The 17,464-nt window shown below is 45.1% G+C and overlaps 1 protein-coding gene across 1 annotated transcript in view; it reads left to right on the top strand.

Annotated features, from left to right (window-relative positions):
* The window catches only part of LOC143955507 (uncharacterized), a 47,672-nt gene that overhangs the window by 16,062 nt on the left and 14,146 nt on the right, over positions 1–17,464 (top strand). Inside the window, exons 8-16 of the mRNA XM_077465541.1 lie at positions 6,643–6,726; positions 8,247–8,354; positions 8,475–8,642; positions 8,726–8,849; positions 8,966–9,063; positions 9,190–9,349; positions 9,466–9,563; positions 9,683–9,821; positions 11,603–13,224. Coding sequence (XP_077321667.1) covers positions 6,643–6,726; positions 8,247–8,354; positions 8,475–8,642; positions 8,726–8,849; positions 8,966–9,063; positions 9,190–9,349; positions 9,466–9,563; positions 9,683–9,821; positions 11,603–13,224 — 2,601 coding nt within the window. The remainder of the gene's footprint in view (positions 1–6,642; positions 6,727–8,246; positions 8,355–8,474; positions 8,643–8,725; positions 8,850–8,965; positions 9,064–9,189; positions 9,350–9,465; positions 9,564–9,682; positions 9,822–11,602; positions 13,225–17,464) is intronic.

The following is a 17,464-nucleotide window of genomic DNA, read 5'->3' as shown; positions in this document are numbered from 1 at the left end:
ATATTTGGAGACAAGATTGGTGATGTAGATGGGGGGGGGGGGGGGGGCAGAGTTCTGAATGGCTTTTTATGTTGTATATTGAATACAATTTGCTGGACGATCAGAAGCCAGTGATAGGATCAGCAGAGCGTAGGGTTGCACCAATACCAAGTTTTTAAGATCGAGTAAGAAGTAAGGATACTTTTTTTCAAGTACTCGCCGATATCGATTACCAATTAATGTCATATGACAGTGGCACTAATATGCGGCACTGATTATGCATGGACTGTGTGAGTCGTTTTTTAATTTTTTAAATTTTTTACAATTTTTATATATATTTTTTATTTTTTTACAGTGTTTTTTTTTTTTTGGGAGGGGGCTGGACGGTGTCAGTGTTTTGTTTTTTTTGTGTTTTTTTTATACAATTTTAACTTTTAAATATTTATTACAAGTTTTTTTATTATTATTATTATTTTTTTTATCAGCCCTGTTGGGGGGTGACTTTGGTGAGATATCAGGGGTCAAAAAAGACCCCTGACATCTCCCCTTTGAGACAGAGAAAGGGACTGAGGACACAGATTCCCCAGTCCCTTTCTCTGCACCTCAGCTGTACGGAAAATGAATGGACAGGAGACAAAGGCTCCTCTCCATTCATAAACGGAGTCATCGTAAACACAGTTTATTATGCTCAGTTATGAAAGGACAGAGTCAGTGATCACATTGCATTCAGAAAGGAAGGGTCCGGTAAATGACAGATTTACTGGCTCCTTCCTCCACTCTCAATCCTGACAGATCCGGGACAGGGGGGGGGACTTGAGCACGGAGGACACGGAGCAGGACCGGTGTAGCACACAGAGGGGGACCGGAGAAGCACAGAGGAGGACACAAGGGACAGTCGATGGTTGGTGCGGTGGTAGAGGGAGTTAAAGCACCGATCTCCCTGTTTCGATTTCAATAAAGAATCTGAAAGCTACGGGGGAGAGGAGGAGAAGCGGCTGTCAGCTGCTTTATTGAAATCTATACAGGGAGATTGGTGCTTGTAAATGCCCCCACCGCCGCACCGATCATCCCTGACTGGCCAGGTATCGAGTCAAGCATCGGAGCATTTGCACAACTACTCATGCAAATGTTCGGCACCGATACTAGTAACGGTATTGGTGCAACCCTAGCAGAGAGGGGGGGAGGACACTGAGCAGAGGCCAGTAGAGGGATTGGCAGAGAAGGGTGGAGGACACTGAGCGGAGACCAGTGAAGGAATTGGCATAGAGGGGTGGAGGACACTAAGCGGAGGCCAGTGGAGGTATTGGCAGAGAGGGGTGGAGGACACTGAGCGGAGGCCAGTGGAGGGATGAGCAGAGAGGGGTGGAGGACACTGAGTGGAGACCAGTGGAGGGATTGGCAGAGAGGGGTGGAGGACACTGAGCAGAGGCCAGTAGAGGGATTGGCAGAGAAGGGTGGAGGACACTGAGCGGAGACCAGTGAAGGAATTGGCAGAGAGGGGTGGAGGACACTAAGCGGAGGCCAGTGGAGGTATTGGCAGAGAGGGGTGGAGGACACTGAGCGGAGGCCAGTGGAGGGATTGGCAGAGAGGGGTGGAGGACACTGAGTGGAGACCAGTGGAGGGATTGGCAGAGAGGGGTGGAGGACACTGAGCGGAGACCAGTGGAGGGATTGGCAGAGAGGGGTGGAGGACACTGAGCGGAGGCCAGTAGAGGGATTGGCAGAGAGGGGTGGAGGACACTGAGTGGAGACCAGTGGAGGGATTGACATAGAGAGGTGGAGAACACTGAATGGAAGCCAGTGGAGGGATTGCCAGAGGGGGGTGGAGGACACTGAGCGGAGGCCAGTGGAGGGATTGGCAGAGAGTGGTGGAGGACACTGAGCGGAGGCCAGTTGAGGGATTGGCAGAGAGGGGTGGAGGACACTGAGCGGAGGCCAGTGGAGGGATTGGCAGAGAGTGGTGGAGGACACTGAGCGGAGACCAGTGGAGGGATTGACATAGAGAGGTGGAGAACACTGAATGGAAGCCAGTGGAGGGATTGCCAGAGAGGGGTGGAGGACACAGAATGAAACCCAGTGGAGAGTATTGGTAGAGAGGGGTGGAGGACACTGAATGGAGGCCAGAGGAGGGATTGGCAGGGAGGGGTGGAGGACACTGAGCAGAGGCCAGTGGAGGAAAAAAGCCCTGGCTACAACTGATGCCCCTGCAGCACAACCAGAGTGAGGGAGCAGAGGAGAAGCTGGCAGCACTGGAGGAGAAGCAGATTATCAGTGTTTGCAATACAACTGTCCCCCCTACTCAGCAGGTGCCCGGCCACCTTTTTGAACCGATGGGGCTGGGCCCAGTACAGGAGGGTTAGCCCTACTGCCATATCAGCAGCCCTGGACTCCAGTGCTGAGATCTTCCTTCTACGGTTCCTGGCTCTCTTCTCACCCACATTGGGGTGTCCTCATTGCCTCTTTTTACATTCCTAATTATATCAAATAAAATTCCAGCAGGGAGGATGGAAGCCCCTCATGATGGGTGTGACAGGAATGCAGACCTGAGAACTCAAGATTAGAGGTCGACCGATATATCGGCCGATATTTGGCATTTTTTTAATTAATCGGCATCGGCCGATTGTGCTGTTAAAAAAGGCCGATGATATATTCAGCTCGACTTGCAAATGACTTCAGTAATAGAAGTCAGTGCAAGTTGCCTGGAGACTTGAGTGAAGAGACTTGTCTCCTCTCTGGGCAGTCTGCCAAGAAAAGATCAAAGAGATACAATGTTTACACTTCTGAATGAATGAACTCATCTCAGTGTGTAGAAGTTCTCAGTTTAACCATTTAAAGACTAAATCTTTTTTGACACTTGATGCTTACAAATAAAAATCCTGTATTTTCTGCTAGAAATTCACTTAGAACCCCCAAAACTTATATATAATTTTTTTAGCAGAGATCCTAGGGCAGTGATGGCAAACCTTGGCACCCCAGATGTTTTGAAACTACATTTCCCATGATGCTCAGGCAATCCGCAGTGTAGTGGAGCATCATGGGAAATGTAGTTCCAAAACATCTGGGGTGCCAAGGTTCGCCATCACTGTCCTAGGGAATAAAATAGCGGTTGTTGCAATATTTTATGTCACACGGTATTTGCGCAGCAGTCTTTCAAACTCAATTTTTTGGGGAAAAAATACACAGATTTAAAAAAGAAAACAGTAAAGCTAGCCCATTTTTTTCATCCAAAAGTTTTGATTACCTATTTTTGTGTAATATATATATATATATATATATCATTTTAAATTATACATACACGTGAACTGTTTGGATGCTTGTTTTGTTTAATAAATGTAAGACATTTTCTGTATCACTAAGACCCCTTTCACACCACACCGCCGATAGCGTGGGCAGTAAAACGCCGCTATTTTTAGCGGCGTTTTACCGCCGGATTTGCAGCGCATTTCGGGCGCTAGCGGGGTGCTTTTACCCCCCGCTAGCGGCCGCGAAAGGGTTTAATACGCCGCAATAGCGGCGTTTTGCCGGCAGTATTACAGCGCTGCCCCATTGATTTCAATAGGGAGCAGCGGTGGAGGAGCGGTAAACACACCGCTCCTTCACCGCTCCAAAGAAGCTGCTGGCAGGACTTTTTTCTGACGTCCTGCCAGCGCACCGCTGTAGTGTGAAAGCCCTCGGGGCTTTCACATTACACACAATGGTGCAGCTTCTTTAGGGCGGATTGCAAGCGATATTTCTAACGCTATAGCGCCTGCAAAATGCCCTGGTATGAAAGGGGTCTTAAGGCTGCTTTCACACTGGAGCGAGCAGGCGTTGACGGTAAAACGCTGCCAGTTTTAGTGGCGCTTTACCGTCATTTTACCGGGGCACTTATAATTCAGCTAGCGGCCCAGGAAGGGGTTAAATGTGCCCGTGAAGCGCCGCTGCCAAATCGCTTTGCAGGTGCTTCGGCAGCGGTGCCCATTCATTTCAATGGGCAGGAGTGGTGGAGGAGCGGTATACACCACTCGAAAGATGCTGCTTGCAGGACTTTTTTTTTAACGTCCTGCCAGCACATCGCCTCAGTGTGAAAGCACTCGGGGCTTCCACACAGACTGCAGGGGAGCCATTTTGCAGGCACTTTACAGGCGCTATTTTAAAGCGCCTGAAAAACGCCCCAGTGGGAAAGGTGTCGAACTGTTAGATTTTATGAGATGAAGGGGAAAAAAAAAATAATCGGCCTAACATATCGGCCCCAAAAAATCGGCATCATATATCGGCCATTTCTAAATATCGGTATTGGCATCGGCCAGAGAAAAACCCATATCGGTCGACCTCTACTCAAGATGCAGAAGATAAACCAGGAAACCTTTGTAACACCAAAAGCCCTGGATTCCCAGATTTGTTTTATTGTGTGTTAATCAGTTCTCTTGACTTTGTAAAATAAACAAGAAAGCTCTACACTTTACAATAATCTGGTTGCAGTCCTGTTTTCTGTAGATGGTCAGGGGCTGGAATTGAGCTCCGTTCATGGACAGTCTTCCACTGGTGTTGTATTAGTGAGACGGAAAGTCTAGAAGGTCCAGTTCCATATGTTTGTCAGCTGATATTCTAAAGATACATGGGGCGGTTTCAAAAGCCACATTGAATATTCCTATTGTTCTCTTCCTCGTGGTCACAGTGGTTAGTTTCAAAATGTAATGGTCAATATCTTCATTACTGAGGTCATCCCCATCCGTGGCATACAGAGTATGTCAATGCCATGTAACTGGTGTGCCCACTTACACTGGTGATCATCAAGCCTAGTGCCCTCTACGCAGATGGCCATTGGAGAAGAGCCTTTTAGTTAGTAAGTGGTGAAGGCCCCCCCTTACAACGGTGGACAGTGAAGAAGGTCCCCCTTGCATTAGGAGTCAGTGGAGAGATACAGAATAATGCCCTTTTACAATGGTGGCCAGCGAGACTGTTGCTCCCTTCCACTGAGGATTTTTGGAGAATTTTCCCATTAAATTGGTGGTTAGTGGAGAAGGACCTGTGTGTAGAAATCTGCCCTTACATTAATGGTCAATGGAGAGGGCCATTTTTATTGGTGATTAGTGCAGAAACATCTCTTTACATTGGTGATCAGTAGAGAAATGCCCCCTTACATTGGTGGTTGGTAGAGAAGGGCTCTCTTACATTGGTGGTCAGTGGATAAGGGACCCCTTACATTGGTGGTTGGTAGAAAAGGGCTGTGTTATGTTGGAGGTTGGTAAAAAAAAAGGTCTCTCTTACATTGGTGGTTAGTGGAGCAGGGCCCTCTTACATTGGTAGTCAGTAGAAAAAGGATTCCTTGAATCAGTGGTGAGTAGAGAAGGGACTCCTTACATTGGTGGTCAGTAGTGAAGGGACTCCTTGAATTGGTGTTAAGTAGAGAAGGAACTTCTTACATCAGTGGTCAGTAGAGAAGGGACTCCTCACATTGGTGGTCAGTAGAGAAGGGCCCCCTTACAGTGGTGACCAATAGAGACGGAACTCCATTGGTGGTCAGTAGAGAAGGGATTCCTTGAATTGGTTTTTAGTAGAGAAGGAACTTCTTACATTGGTGGTCAGTATAGAAGGGACTCCTTGCATCGGTGGACAGTAGAGAAAGGACTCCTTGCATTGGTGGCCGGTAGAGAAGGGACTCTTTGTATTGGTGGTCAGTAGAGAAGGGACCCCTTGCATCGGTGGACAGTAGAGAAGGGACTCCTTGCATCAGAGGCCAGTAGAGAAGGGACTCCTTGCATAGGTGGTCAGTAGTGAAGGGACTCCTTGAATTGGTTTTAAGTAGAGAAGGAACTTCTTACATTGGTGGTCAGTAGAGAAGGGACTCTTTGCATAGGTGTTCAGTAGAGAAGGGACTCCTTGCATCGGTGAACAGTAGAGAAGGGACTCCTTGCTTTAGTGGCCAGTAGAGAAGGGACTCCTTGCATTGGTGGTCAGTAGAGAAGGGATTTTTGTTGCATTTGTGGTCAGTAGAGAATGGACTCCTGGCATTGGAGGTCTGTATAGAAGGGATTCTTTGCATTGGTGGTCAGTAGAGAAGGACACAACTTACATTGGTTGGCAACAGAAACATCTTATGGTAATTATAATGTATCAGTCATTTTACATCTACTGATTTGGCTGATATCAAAATATGATGTATCTCTAGCAAGGACTTCTCCATCATGATCAATAATATGAATTTCCTTTATTTCTGTCACAGCTTTGGGGTTGACTGAGAAGGAGGGCCAGAAAATCGTTTTTTTTTTTTAGGTAGTTACCATAATTATCCTTGGCTCCTCACAATGGTATAATGCTCACCCAAGTGCTCTGTTATGAGTCTGTGCTGAGAAGGGGGGGGGGTTAGAGCCAGAGAGAACCTGTAGTATGGTGACACGGGGAGGAGCCCAGGAATCTTAAAAAAATGTGTTCTGTATACTATACTATTTATATATACTATACTTTTTTTTTTTAGTTTTGAAAATGTTTTTTCAGTTTATTTTTTTCACTCTTTAGTTTTTCTCATTTTAAAACGAGGCTTATCAAAAAAAAATAATGGTTTGGGCTTTAACTTGGGTGTTACATAAACAATAAAATTAAAGAGCGGACAAAGAAGCATTGGAGCTGATTCTACGTATTGTTGGTGGAACGCAGATATCGGGTAAAGACAGGAAGTGATGTCATAGTATAAACAGGAAGTTCCGGGTGAGAGGTGATTCGGGAGGAAGTAGAGAGGAGCCATTGCTGAAACTGGCAGTAGAGGAGGTAATAAGATATTATTTTCTATTTTCACCCAGTAACCCCCCCCCCCGCGTCATGTTCCGTCCTCTTCCGCCATAGTCACTGTGATGTCTTTTATCTCCAACAGATGATGATTCGCACGCAAAGATATATAATTAGAGTTATAAACTCAAAAAAATTTCTTGTTCAGAATTCAGACATCCTAAATATAGAACCATGTATCCATCTGTCCACCCAGAGCCTCTGGTTTATAGACCGGATACATCCTAAATATAGAACCATTTATCCAACTGTCCATCCAGAGCCTCTGGTTTATAGACCAGATACATCCTAAATATAGAGCCATGTATCCAACTGTCCATCCAGAGCCTCTGGTTTATAGACTGGATACATCCTAAATATAGAGCCATGTATCCAACTGTCCACCCAGAGCCTCTGGTTTATAGACTGGATACATCCTAAATATAGAGCCATTTATCCAACTGTCCATCCAGAGCCTCTGGTTTATAGACCGGATACATCCTAAATATAGAGCCATGTATCCATCTGTCCACCCAGAGCCTCTGGTTTATAGACTGGATACATCCTAAATATAGAGCCATGTATCCATCTGTCCACCCAGAGCCTCTGGTTTATAGACTGGATACATCCTAAATATAGAGCCATGTATCCATCTGTCCACCCAGAGCCTCTGGTTTATAGACTGGATACATCCTAAATATAGAACCATTTATCCAACTGTCCACCCAGAGCCTCTGGTTTATAGACCGGATACATCCTAAATATAGAACCATGTATCCATCTGTCCACCCAGAGCCTCTGGTTTATAGACCGGATCCATCCTAAATATAGAACCATTTATGCAACTGTCCACCCAGAGCCTCTGGTTTATAGACCGGATACATCCTAAATATAGAACCATTTATCCATCTGTCCATCCAGAGCCTCTGTTTTATAGACCGGATACATCCTAAATATAGAGCCATTTATCCAACTGTCCACCCAGAGCCTCTGGTTTATAGACCGGATACATCCTAAATATAGAACCATTTATCCAACTGTCCATCCAGAGCCTCTGGTTTATAGACCGGATACATCCTAAATATAGAACCATTTATCCAACTGTCCATCCAGAGCCTCTGGTTTATAGACCGGATACATCCTAAATATAGAGCCATTTATCCAACTGTCCATCCAGAGCCTCTGGTTTATAGACCGGATACATCCTAAATATAGAACCATTTGTCCAACTGTCCATCCAGAGCCTCTGGTTTAAAGTACATACACGGCAAACCAGTGGCAGCTGGTGGTATATTTCTTTGGAGGGGGCGGCAACCAGTACAGCCACACCCCACCTCCGGTGGGTTGGGTGACCCGCTTACCGGGTGAATTCTGTATTCTCTATAAAACGAATATTTACCAGGTAGTACTTCCTTGTTAATATCACAAGCTTTTTGAGATGTCCATATTATGGAGGAACTCTGTGCAAACATTATTCCTCCCAGTACAGTGCAGATAATTTTCAGTTCGTTAATCATCTACAGAGTGAAGTGTCCTGTATGGATCACAAGAGGATGGAGGAGGACCAAGATCACTATGTCAAGAAGATACTAGACCTCATTATGGAGATCATCTACCTACTGACTGGAGAGGTGAGGAGGATTCTGGGAGGTCACATGACATCACTCTTATCTCTATTAATAAAATATGTGTGACTAAACATTGATGGATTTTGAGAGTGCACAATAACTGTTACTGTCAAATTATGAAAGGATTATGATATGGTGAAGAAGGCTTCTGGTGAGCAATTGCCATACAACTATCAACATGGGACATCCCTCAGCAGTGCACCTCCACTGTATTTCCAGAAACCAAATGAAAAACACAAGCAAAAAGTTATAGAAGCCACCAACAAGATGATGGAGCTGCTGACAGGAGAGGTGAGCGGTGCCGGGAATTCTTGGAGATTCAGTAACAGACAAGGGATGTGTCTGGATGGTGACTGTATCATTGTGTGTGTCAGGTTCCTATAAGGTGTCAGGATGTCACTGTCTATTTCTCCATGGAGGAGTGGGAGTATTTAGAAGGACACAAGGATCTCTACAAGGACGTCATGATGGACAATCAGCCGCCCCTCACATCACCGGGTAAGAGGAGACTTTATTGTAAAGGAGAGAGCAGTACGGAGGGTCCACCTAGATCCCCCATCATCTGATAAACACATAGAAACAATGTATTCAGTCAGTGTGTGTGTTTCCTACAGATGGATCCAGTAATGGGAACCCACCAGAGAGATGTCCCCGTCCTCTGTATTCCCGGGATTCCACACAGGAAGATCACAACTATGCACACTGTTATCAGGTTGGTTGGAGCATCTAGAACATGAACGTGACTCAACAATGCAAGACAGTTGGATACCTACAAAATATTTTATTTGTGGTCTAGTATCTTTAAACCTTATATTTTCCAAACACTTGCTTGTTTTAGGGTGAAGATCTGATAGATATAAAAGTTGAGGTTAAAGCAGAAGAAGAAAAATATATGAGAGGCGACCAGTCCACGGAAGAGGGTCCCATTATAGTGCCAGTTAAAGTCAAGGAAGCTTTTCATGTCATGATGGACAATCAGCCGCCCCTCACATCACCGGGTAAGAGGAGACTTTATTGTAAAGGAGAGAGCAGTACGGAGGGTCCCCCTAGATCCCTCATCATCTGATAAACACATAGAAACAATGTATTCAGTCAGTGTGTGTGTTTCCTACAGATGGGTCCAGTAATGGAAACCCACCAGAGAGATGTCCAAATCTTCTGTATTCCCGGGATTCCACACAGGAAGGTCACACCATCCCCCACCATCATCAGGTAGATGGGGAGTACATAAAATGTATCTAAACTGCAAGAGATTAAGTTATTTTATTTATTATTTTGTTCTTGATGCTCACATCTAAAGATGTTTACTTTCAAACATGAACTTTCTTTAGCATGATTTACAGGTAGATGTGAAAGTTGAGGTTAAAGAGGAAGAAGAAGAAAAGCATGCGAGGGCAGATCATCAGCATACAGAAAAGGTTGGGGTGATGGCAACAGTTAAAGAAGAGAAACCTCTAGATATCAATACAGGTAAATAACCATCATTATATGCAAACTTATACTGGTGTAAGATACACTACTGATTGCCTAAAGTACTGTATTTATCAGTTTATAACACGTACCCCAATTTTAGGTGGGAAGTTTAAGGAAAAATTACTAACATTTAAAATAAAGAACTTTGAAGAAAAATTAGGGTCATAGCTCATTAATGCACCCTGCTTAGTGCCCATCTGCAGCCTCTAAATTGACCAACAATGCAGCCTGTTCAGTGCCCATCTGCAGCCTCACCTTTCCCATTATTGCAGCCTCGCCAGTATTGGATTATCCCTGCTGTCTCCGAAGGAAGAGGAGGAGCGAGCGCCGCTGAATTACACAGAGCCGCGATCTCCTGTGTACCTGGCGCTCCGTCACTCACAGCCACTCCTCCTGGCCCTGCTCATATGATGGACAGAACAGTGGCCCAATGTGGGGCCAGGAGGCGTGGCTGTGAGTGGCGGAGCACTGGGTACACAGGAGATCGCGGCTCTATGTAATTCATCGGCGCTCGCTCCTCTTTCCTCAGAGACAGCAGGGATCGGCGTATAACACGCACCCACGATTTTCCCCTGATAAATGCGCTAATTCTTAATTCCGTTTATTTAGCTATTTTATTGTTGTCTCTTTTCTGTTGTCATGTCATGTTCCCCACAAATGAGGTGGAAATACTGTACACCATATGAAAGGTCCATCTCCATTCCTCAATATAACGTCATGTTCCCAACAAATGAAGAGGAGATACTGTACACCATATGAAAGGTCCATCTCCATTCCTCAATATAACGTCATGTTCCCAACAAATAAGGAGGAGATACTGGACACCATATGAAAGGTCGACCTTGGTTCCTCAAAATAAGGTCATGTGCACAACAAATGAGGTGGAGATACTGGACACCATATGAAAGGTCGACCTTGGTTCCTCAAAATAAGGTCATGTGCCCAACAAATGAGGAGGAGATACTGTACACCATATGAAAGGTCCATCTTCATTCCTCAATATAACGTCATGTTCCCAACAAATGAGGAGGAGATACTGTACACCATATGAAAGGTCCATCTCCATTCCTCAATATAACGTCATGTTCCCAACAAATGAGGAGGAGATACTGTACACCATATGAAAGGTCCATCTCCATTCCTCAATATAACGTCATGTTCCCAACAAATAAGGAGGAGATACTGGACACCATATGAAAGGTCGACCTCGGTTCCTCAAAATAAGGTCATGTGCCCAACAAATGAGGTGGAGATACTGTACACCATATGAAAGGTCCATCTCTATTCCTCAATATAACGTCATGTTCTCAACAAATGAGGAGATACTGTACACCATATGAAAGGTCCATCTCCATTCCTCAATATAACGTCATGTGCCCAACAAATGAGGTGGGGATACTGTACACCATATGAAAGGTCCATCTCCATTCCTCAATATAATGTCATGTTCCCAACAAATGAGGAGGAGATACTGTACACCATATGAAAGGTCCATCTCCATTCCTCAATATAACGTCATGTTCCCAACAAATAAGGAGGAGATACTGGACACCATATGAAAGGTCGACCTCAGTTCCTCAAAATAAGGTCATGTGCCCAACAAATGAGGAGCAGATACTGTATGTACACCATATAAAAGGTCCATCTCCATTCCTCAATATAATTTTATCAGATTTATTCTCCCTATATTTGTGTTATTAATGTAATAGATCGGCATACATGAATCCTGACTGCGAAATATGAGAAATGTAACATTTTATAAACTTCTTTACCAACAGATGGACATGATGTCCTCAATACCTCAGAGCAGCATTCGATCTTTACTCCAGAGCATAAAGCAGAAGATGATGGTATTACTGAATGTTCTGCCAGAAAAAACCCAGATATTCGGAATCTATGTTATCCACTTTCCTGTGCGGATAGATTAATGGATCCTTCCAATCATGACCAATCTTCTGAGATATCACATTCACATTATAGTGCTAATAAAATAGCTGATATAGATAATCGTCAGAAATCTCCTACTGTTACACATAAGGGTGATGAGATATGCCCTGAGTACAACAAATGTGTCAGAAAGAAGTCAAGTCCTCTTCCAGGAACAGTGGATGAGAAATCTTTTAAAAGTAATGGACACCTTACGCCCCAAGAAAGTCAGACTGACGAGGGCCATTTTCCCTGTCCTGAGTGCGAGAAATGTTTCACTCAGAAGGAAGACCTTCTTTCCCACCAGGAAACCCATGCACACAATCGTCCTTTTCCATGTTCGGAGTGTGACAAACGTTTTCTGCATAAAAAAAGCCTGAATGCCCATTTCAAGCTGCACTCGGGCGAAAAAATTTCTTGTCCCGAATGTGGGAAATGTTTCATACAGAAAAGTCAACTGGTTTATCATCGGAGATATCACACCGGAGAGCGTCCTTTCTCCTGCTCAGAGTGCGGGAAATGTTTTGTACAGAAAAGTCACCTCTCGAGTCACCAGAGATTTCACACCGGTGTGTGTCCTTTTTCCTGTTCCGATTGTGGGAAGCGCTTCATGAAGAACGCCGACCTTCGCAAACACCAGATAAGGCACTCAGAAGAGCGTCCTTTTCCTTGTCCCGACTGCAAGAAATGTTTCAAAGATAAATTTGACCTCCTTAAGCACAGTGTAGTTCACAGAGGCGAACGTCCTTTCTCGTGCTCACAGTGCGGAAAAAGTTTCACTCGGAAAGGAGACCTTCGTAAACACCAGACAGTTCACACAGACAGTCGTTCTTTTCCATGTACAGAGTGCGAAAGGTGTTTTTTCCGCAAAGAAAACCTCCTGAAACACCAGAAAATTCACACAGGGGAGCGTGCTCACTCCTGTCCTGAGTGCGGGAAAAGTTTCATTTGGAAAAAAGACTTTCTTAAACACCAGACAGTTCACACTGGTGAGCTTCCTTTCTCCTGTTCAGAGTGCGGAAAATGCTTTTTTCGCAAAGATAATTTCCTTCGGCACCAAAAAATTCACACAGGCGAGGTTCCTTATTTATGTTCAGAGTGCGGGAGGAGTTTCACACAGAAAGCAGATCTTCTCAAACACCAAAGAATTCACACGGGCGAGCGTCCTTTCTGTTGTATGGAGTGCGGGAAAGGTTTCATTCAGAAATGGGACCTTCTTACACACCAAAGAAGTCACACAGGGGAGCGCCCTTACTCTTGTTCAGAGTGTGGGAAATGTTTCTCCCGGAAAGGAAACCTTCTTACACATCAGAGACGTCACTCTCGGAAGGGCCCCTTTTCATGCTCGGAGTGCCAGAAAAGTTTTAAACATATAGGAAATTTACATAGACATCAAAAGATACACACAGTTGCTGATTTTGTCGAGGACTGTTCAAAGGACGAAAAAAAAGTCTTGGAAAGAAAACTGGTGGGCTGACGCTGCCATTGGCTTCTTCCCTTGGAGGCTCCAGTGGTGAAATCTGACATCTACAGGCCTGGCTCTCTTCTTGACTACATTGGGGTGTACTCATTTTCTTCTTTTTCTTGGAGATTCCGGTGTTGAGATCTGACCTCTACAGTTCCTGGCTCTCTTCTTAAACCACATCGGGGTGTCCTAATTTTCTTATTTTTCTTGGAGATTCCGGTGTTGAGATCTGACCTCTACAGTTCCTGGCTCTCTTCTTAAACCACATCGGGGTGTACTTATTTTCTTCTTTTTCTTGGAGACTCCAGTGGTAAGATCTGACATCTACAGTTCCTGGCCCTCTTCTTGACCACATTGGGGTGTCCTCATTTTCTTCTTTTTCTTGGAGACCCCAGTGTTGAGATCTGACTTCTACACTTACGGTGTTCTCCTCTCAACTACATCCGGGTGTTCTTATTTTCTTCCTGTTCTTGGAGACTTCAGTGGTGATATCTGACTTTTACACTTCCTGGTTCTCTTCTCTTGCACATTGGGGTGTCCTCATTTTCTTCTTTTTCTTGGAGACTCCAGTGGTGAGATCTGACATCTACAGTTCCTGGCTCTCTTCTTGACCACATCGGGGTTTCCTCATTATATTCTTTTTCTTGGAGACCCCATTGGTGAGATCTGACTTTTACACTTGCTGGTTCTCCACTCTTCCACATTGGGGTGTCCTCATTTTCCTCTTTTTTCTTAGAGACTTCAGTGGTGAGATCCGACTTCTACACTTCCAGGTTCTCCTTTCACCCACGTCGGGGTAGTCCTCATTTACTTCTTTTTTCTTAGAGACTTCAGTGGTGTGATCTGACTTCTACACTTCCTGGTTCTTCCATTTTCTTCTTTTTGCATTTCTAACCACTTGAATGTCAGGCTTTTTCTGGCACTTTTTTTCTACAAGTTTAAATCGGAATTGTTTGCTAGAAAATTACTCATATCTGCTGAAACGCGTTAGCACATATGGACTCTGTCATTGCTGTTGTGCTTTAATAAAGTTAACTAAGGAAGAAGCATCGAGTGGCTGGCTTTTTGTTTAATTGTAACTCCTAAACATTATACATTTTTTTTTGCAGAGACCCTAGGGATTAAAATGTTGATTGTTGCGATTATTTAAATGGTATTTGCGCAGTGGTTTTACAAATGCATTTTTTTGGGGGAAAAATGTACACTTTAATGAATTAAAAAAATAAAACGCGTTAATTACCCCAATTTTTTTGTATAATGTAAAAGATGATGTTACGCCGAGTAAATAGATACCTAACATGTCACACTTTAAAATTGCGCCTGCTCGTGGAAAAACAAATTGCTATAAGTGTATATTGATTGGTTTGCGCAAAAGTTATAGTGTCTACAAAATAGGAGATAGATTTATGGCATTCTTCTTCTTTTTTATTATTAGTAATGGCAGCGATCTGCGATTTTTATGGTGACTGCGATATTATAGCGGACACATCGGACACTTTTGACATTATTTTGGGACCATTGTCATTTATACAGCGATCAGTGCTATAAAAATGCACTGATTACTGTGTAAATGTCACTGGCAGGGAAGGAGTTTAACACTAGGGGGCGATCAAGGGGTTAAATGTGTTCCCTAACTGTATGGGGGATGGGACTGACTGGAGGAGGAGAGAGAGCGTTGTTCCTAATCACTAGGAACAGCAGATCTGTCTCTCCTCCTCTGTCAGATCCCCATTCTGGCTCTCTGTGGAGCGATCGCGGGTGGCCGGCAGACATTGCCGCCACCAACCACGGGCATCGGGTCCCCCACCGCTATGGAGGAGCCGATGTAAAGCTACAGCGATTCGTGGAAAGGAGCCGACCTGCCACCTTATAACGACAGCGGCTGGTCGGCAAGTGGTTAAAGTGATTCTAAAGGCTGAAGGTTCTATAACAACAAGCCTCAGTTGGCTGAGATAGCAGAGGGACCATTAGCTCCTACTGCTGTCAATCACAGCCAGTGAGCCAATGAGGAAAGAGCCAAGGGAGGGAGGGGGGCGGGTCGAGCCACAGCTCTATGTGTCTTATGGTGCCCCAAGGGCAAGCAGATTTCAATCTTGAGGGGCAGAGCCAGGAGAGCCGAGTGACACCAAAAAAAGAGGATTGGGGCGAAAAAAACCCCCGGAGCTTTACTACCACTTTAAACGCTTGCCAACCTTGTACAGTAAATGTACAGCGGTAAAGCGTCCCCCCAGAGCAGAATCCCATACCTAGTTTGTGATCCAGCACTTCCGGGTCTGAGGCATGCACGCACATCGCCAGTGACCCACTCCAGCTGTGATTGGACACAGCAGGAGCCAATCAGCGGGTCTGGCGGGCGCGATCCCCGCCAATCATTCCCGACACAGGCAGAACGCCGATCTACCTATGTAAACAAGGCAAAGCACAAAAGTGTCCCAACTGTCCGCCGCAATATCACAGTCCCACTATAAGTCGCTGATCACCGCCATTACTAGAAAATGTATTTATTCCGATTCAGAAACTTCCAAAATACACTGATTAGCCATAACATTATGCCCACCCACCTAAATATTAAGTATGGCCCCTACTTGCTAAAACAACCCTGGCCCATTGAGGCATGGACACCAAAGTGACATCCACATGAATGGCAAGACCCAAGGTTTTCCAGATGAACATTGCCCAAAGCATCACACTGCCTCTGCCGACTTGACTTCTTATACCGCATCCTGGTGCCATGTCTTCCCCAGGTAAGTGACGCACCCGGCCATCCACATGATGTAAAAGAAAGCATGAGTCATCAGACCAGGCCACCTTCCATTGCTCCGTAGTCCAGTTCTGATGTTCACGTGACCATTGTAGAAGCTTTTGGCTGTGGACATGGGTCACCATGGGCTTCATAGCCCCATACACAACAAACTGTGATGCCCATTTTTTTTTTTTCTGCTTTCACCACATCAACTTCACGAACAACATGTTCACTTGCTGCCTAATATATCCCACCAATTTTCAGATGCCTCTGTAACAAGATAGTCCCTTTACCTGTCAGTGGTTATAATGTTATGGCTGACCGGTGTATAATAATCTCTGATATTGGTACAACACATCTTGTACTGCGTGAATGCGGCCCAACTTTCTGAGATAGGAAAAAAAACGTCTATGTTGCATGGGATGGGAAAACAAGACCTCTAACTCTTCCTTAGGCCTTGAGGGCCTCTAACTATCCCGATAGGCCTCGGGGGCCTCTAACTATTCCGTAGGCCTCGGCTGCCTCCAACTCTTCCTTAGGCCTCGGGGGGCCTCTAACTAGGGTTGCCACCTCATCCCTTTAAACCCAAACACATATTGATTAAACAGGTTCTGTGGCTGATTAAGGTGGTAATTAAACGAAACTGGTGCCTTATCTGCATTAAATTAGCCTCAGAACCTGTGTAATTAATATGTGTTTGGGTTTAAAGGGATGAGGTGGAAAACTTACCTCTAACTCTTCCTTATGCCTTCGGGGGCCTCTAACTGTTTCTTAGGCCTCTGGGGCCTCTTAACTCTTCCTTAGGCCTCGGGGGGCTTCTAACTCTTCCTTAGACCTCAGGGGGGAGACTCTAACTCCTCCTTAGACCTCAGGGGGCCACTAACTCTTCCTTAGACCTCGGGGGGGGACTCTAACTCCTCCTTAGGCCTTGGGGGCCACTAACTCTTCCTTGCACATGGGGGCTGTCTAGCTGCGTTCCATGCATTAGTCCCTAAATGCCTAGGGACCTAAACATAGGTACCCCATGGTACAGCATTCAACCACATCTAGAAGAGTTCCTCCCAGTCACACTTGAACGCTGGAAAGGATGCTCTGTGCCTAGATGGTCCCATGTGCAAGGGCCCCCTAGAGAGTAACTTCACCCTTATCTTAAAAAATTACAACAAAGGTACCTTTGAAAATGTTAAGTAACTGCAACCTGCTAGTGTCGTTGCTATGGGGTTGCAGATCGCACCTGGGTGACGCCCGCCAGAGGGGTGATACTATAAAGTAGGAAGTGGTATCCGACCATGATGGTGTCACCCCTATCTGTGCCAGTGTTCTGCCCGAAAAGTCCAACTCACCAAAATCTCCAACCATGTCACTTCTGGTGACTCTCCAGCATCAGTAATTGGAGATTTGGACGACTTGGTTTTTTTCGCAGAACACCGGCAGCGTATACACTACGGTACACGATATAACGAGTGGACATTGTTAGTCCACCTGCTAGTAACTAACAACATGGCC

The sequence above is a fragment of the Lithobates pipiens genome, unplaced genomic scaffold (assembly GCF_037356315.1).
Source record: "Lithobates pipiens isolate NorthernLeopardFrog02 unplaced genomic scaffold, aLitPip1_a1.2 Scaffold_35, whole genome shotgun sequence".
In the NCBI taxonomy this organism is placed as follows: Eukaryota; Metazoa; Chordata; class Amphibia; order Anura; family Ranidae; genus Lithobates; species Lithobates pipiens.
Note: the sequence above shows the minus strand (reverse complement) of the source record. Positions and strands in the feature narration are given on the sequence as shown.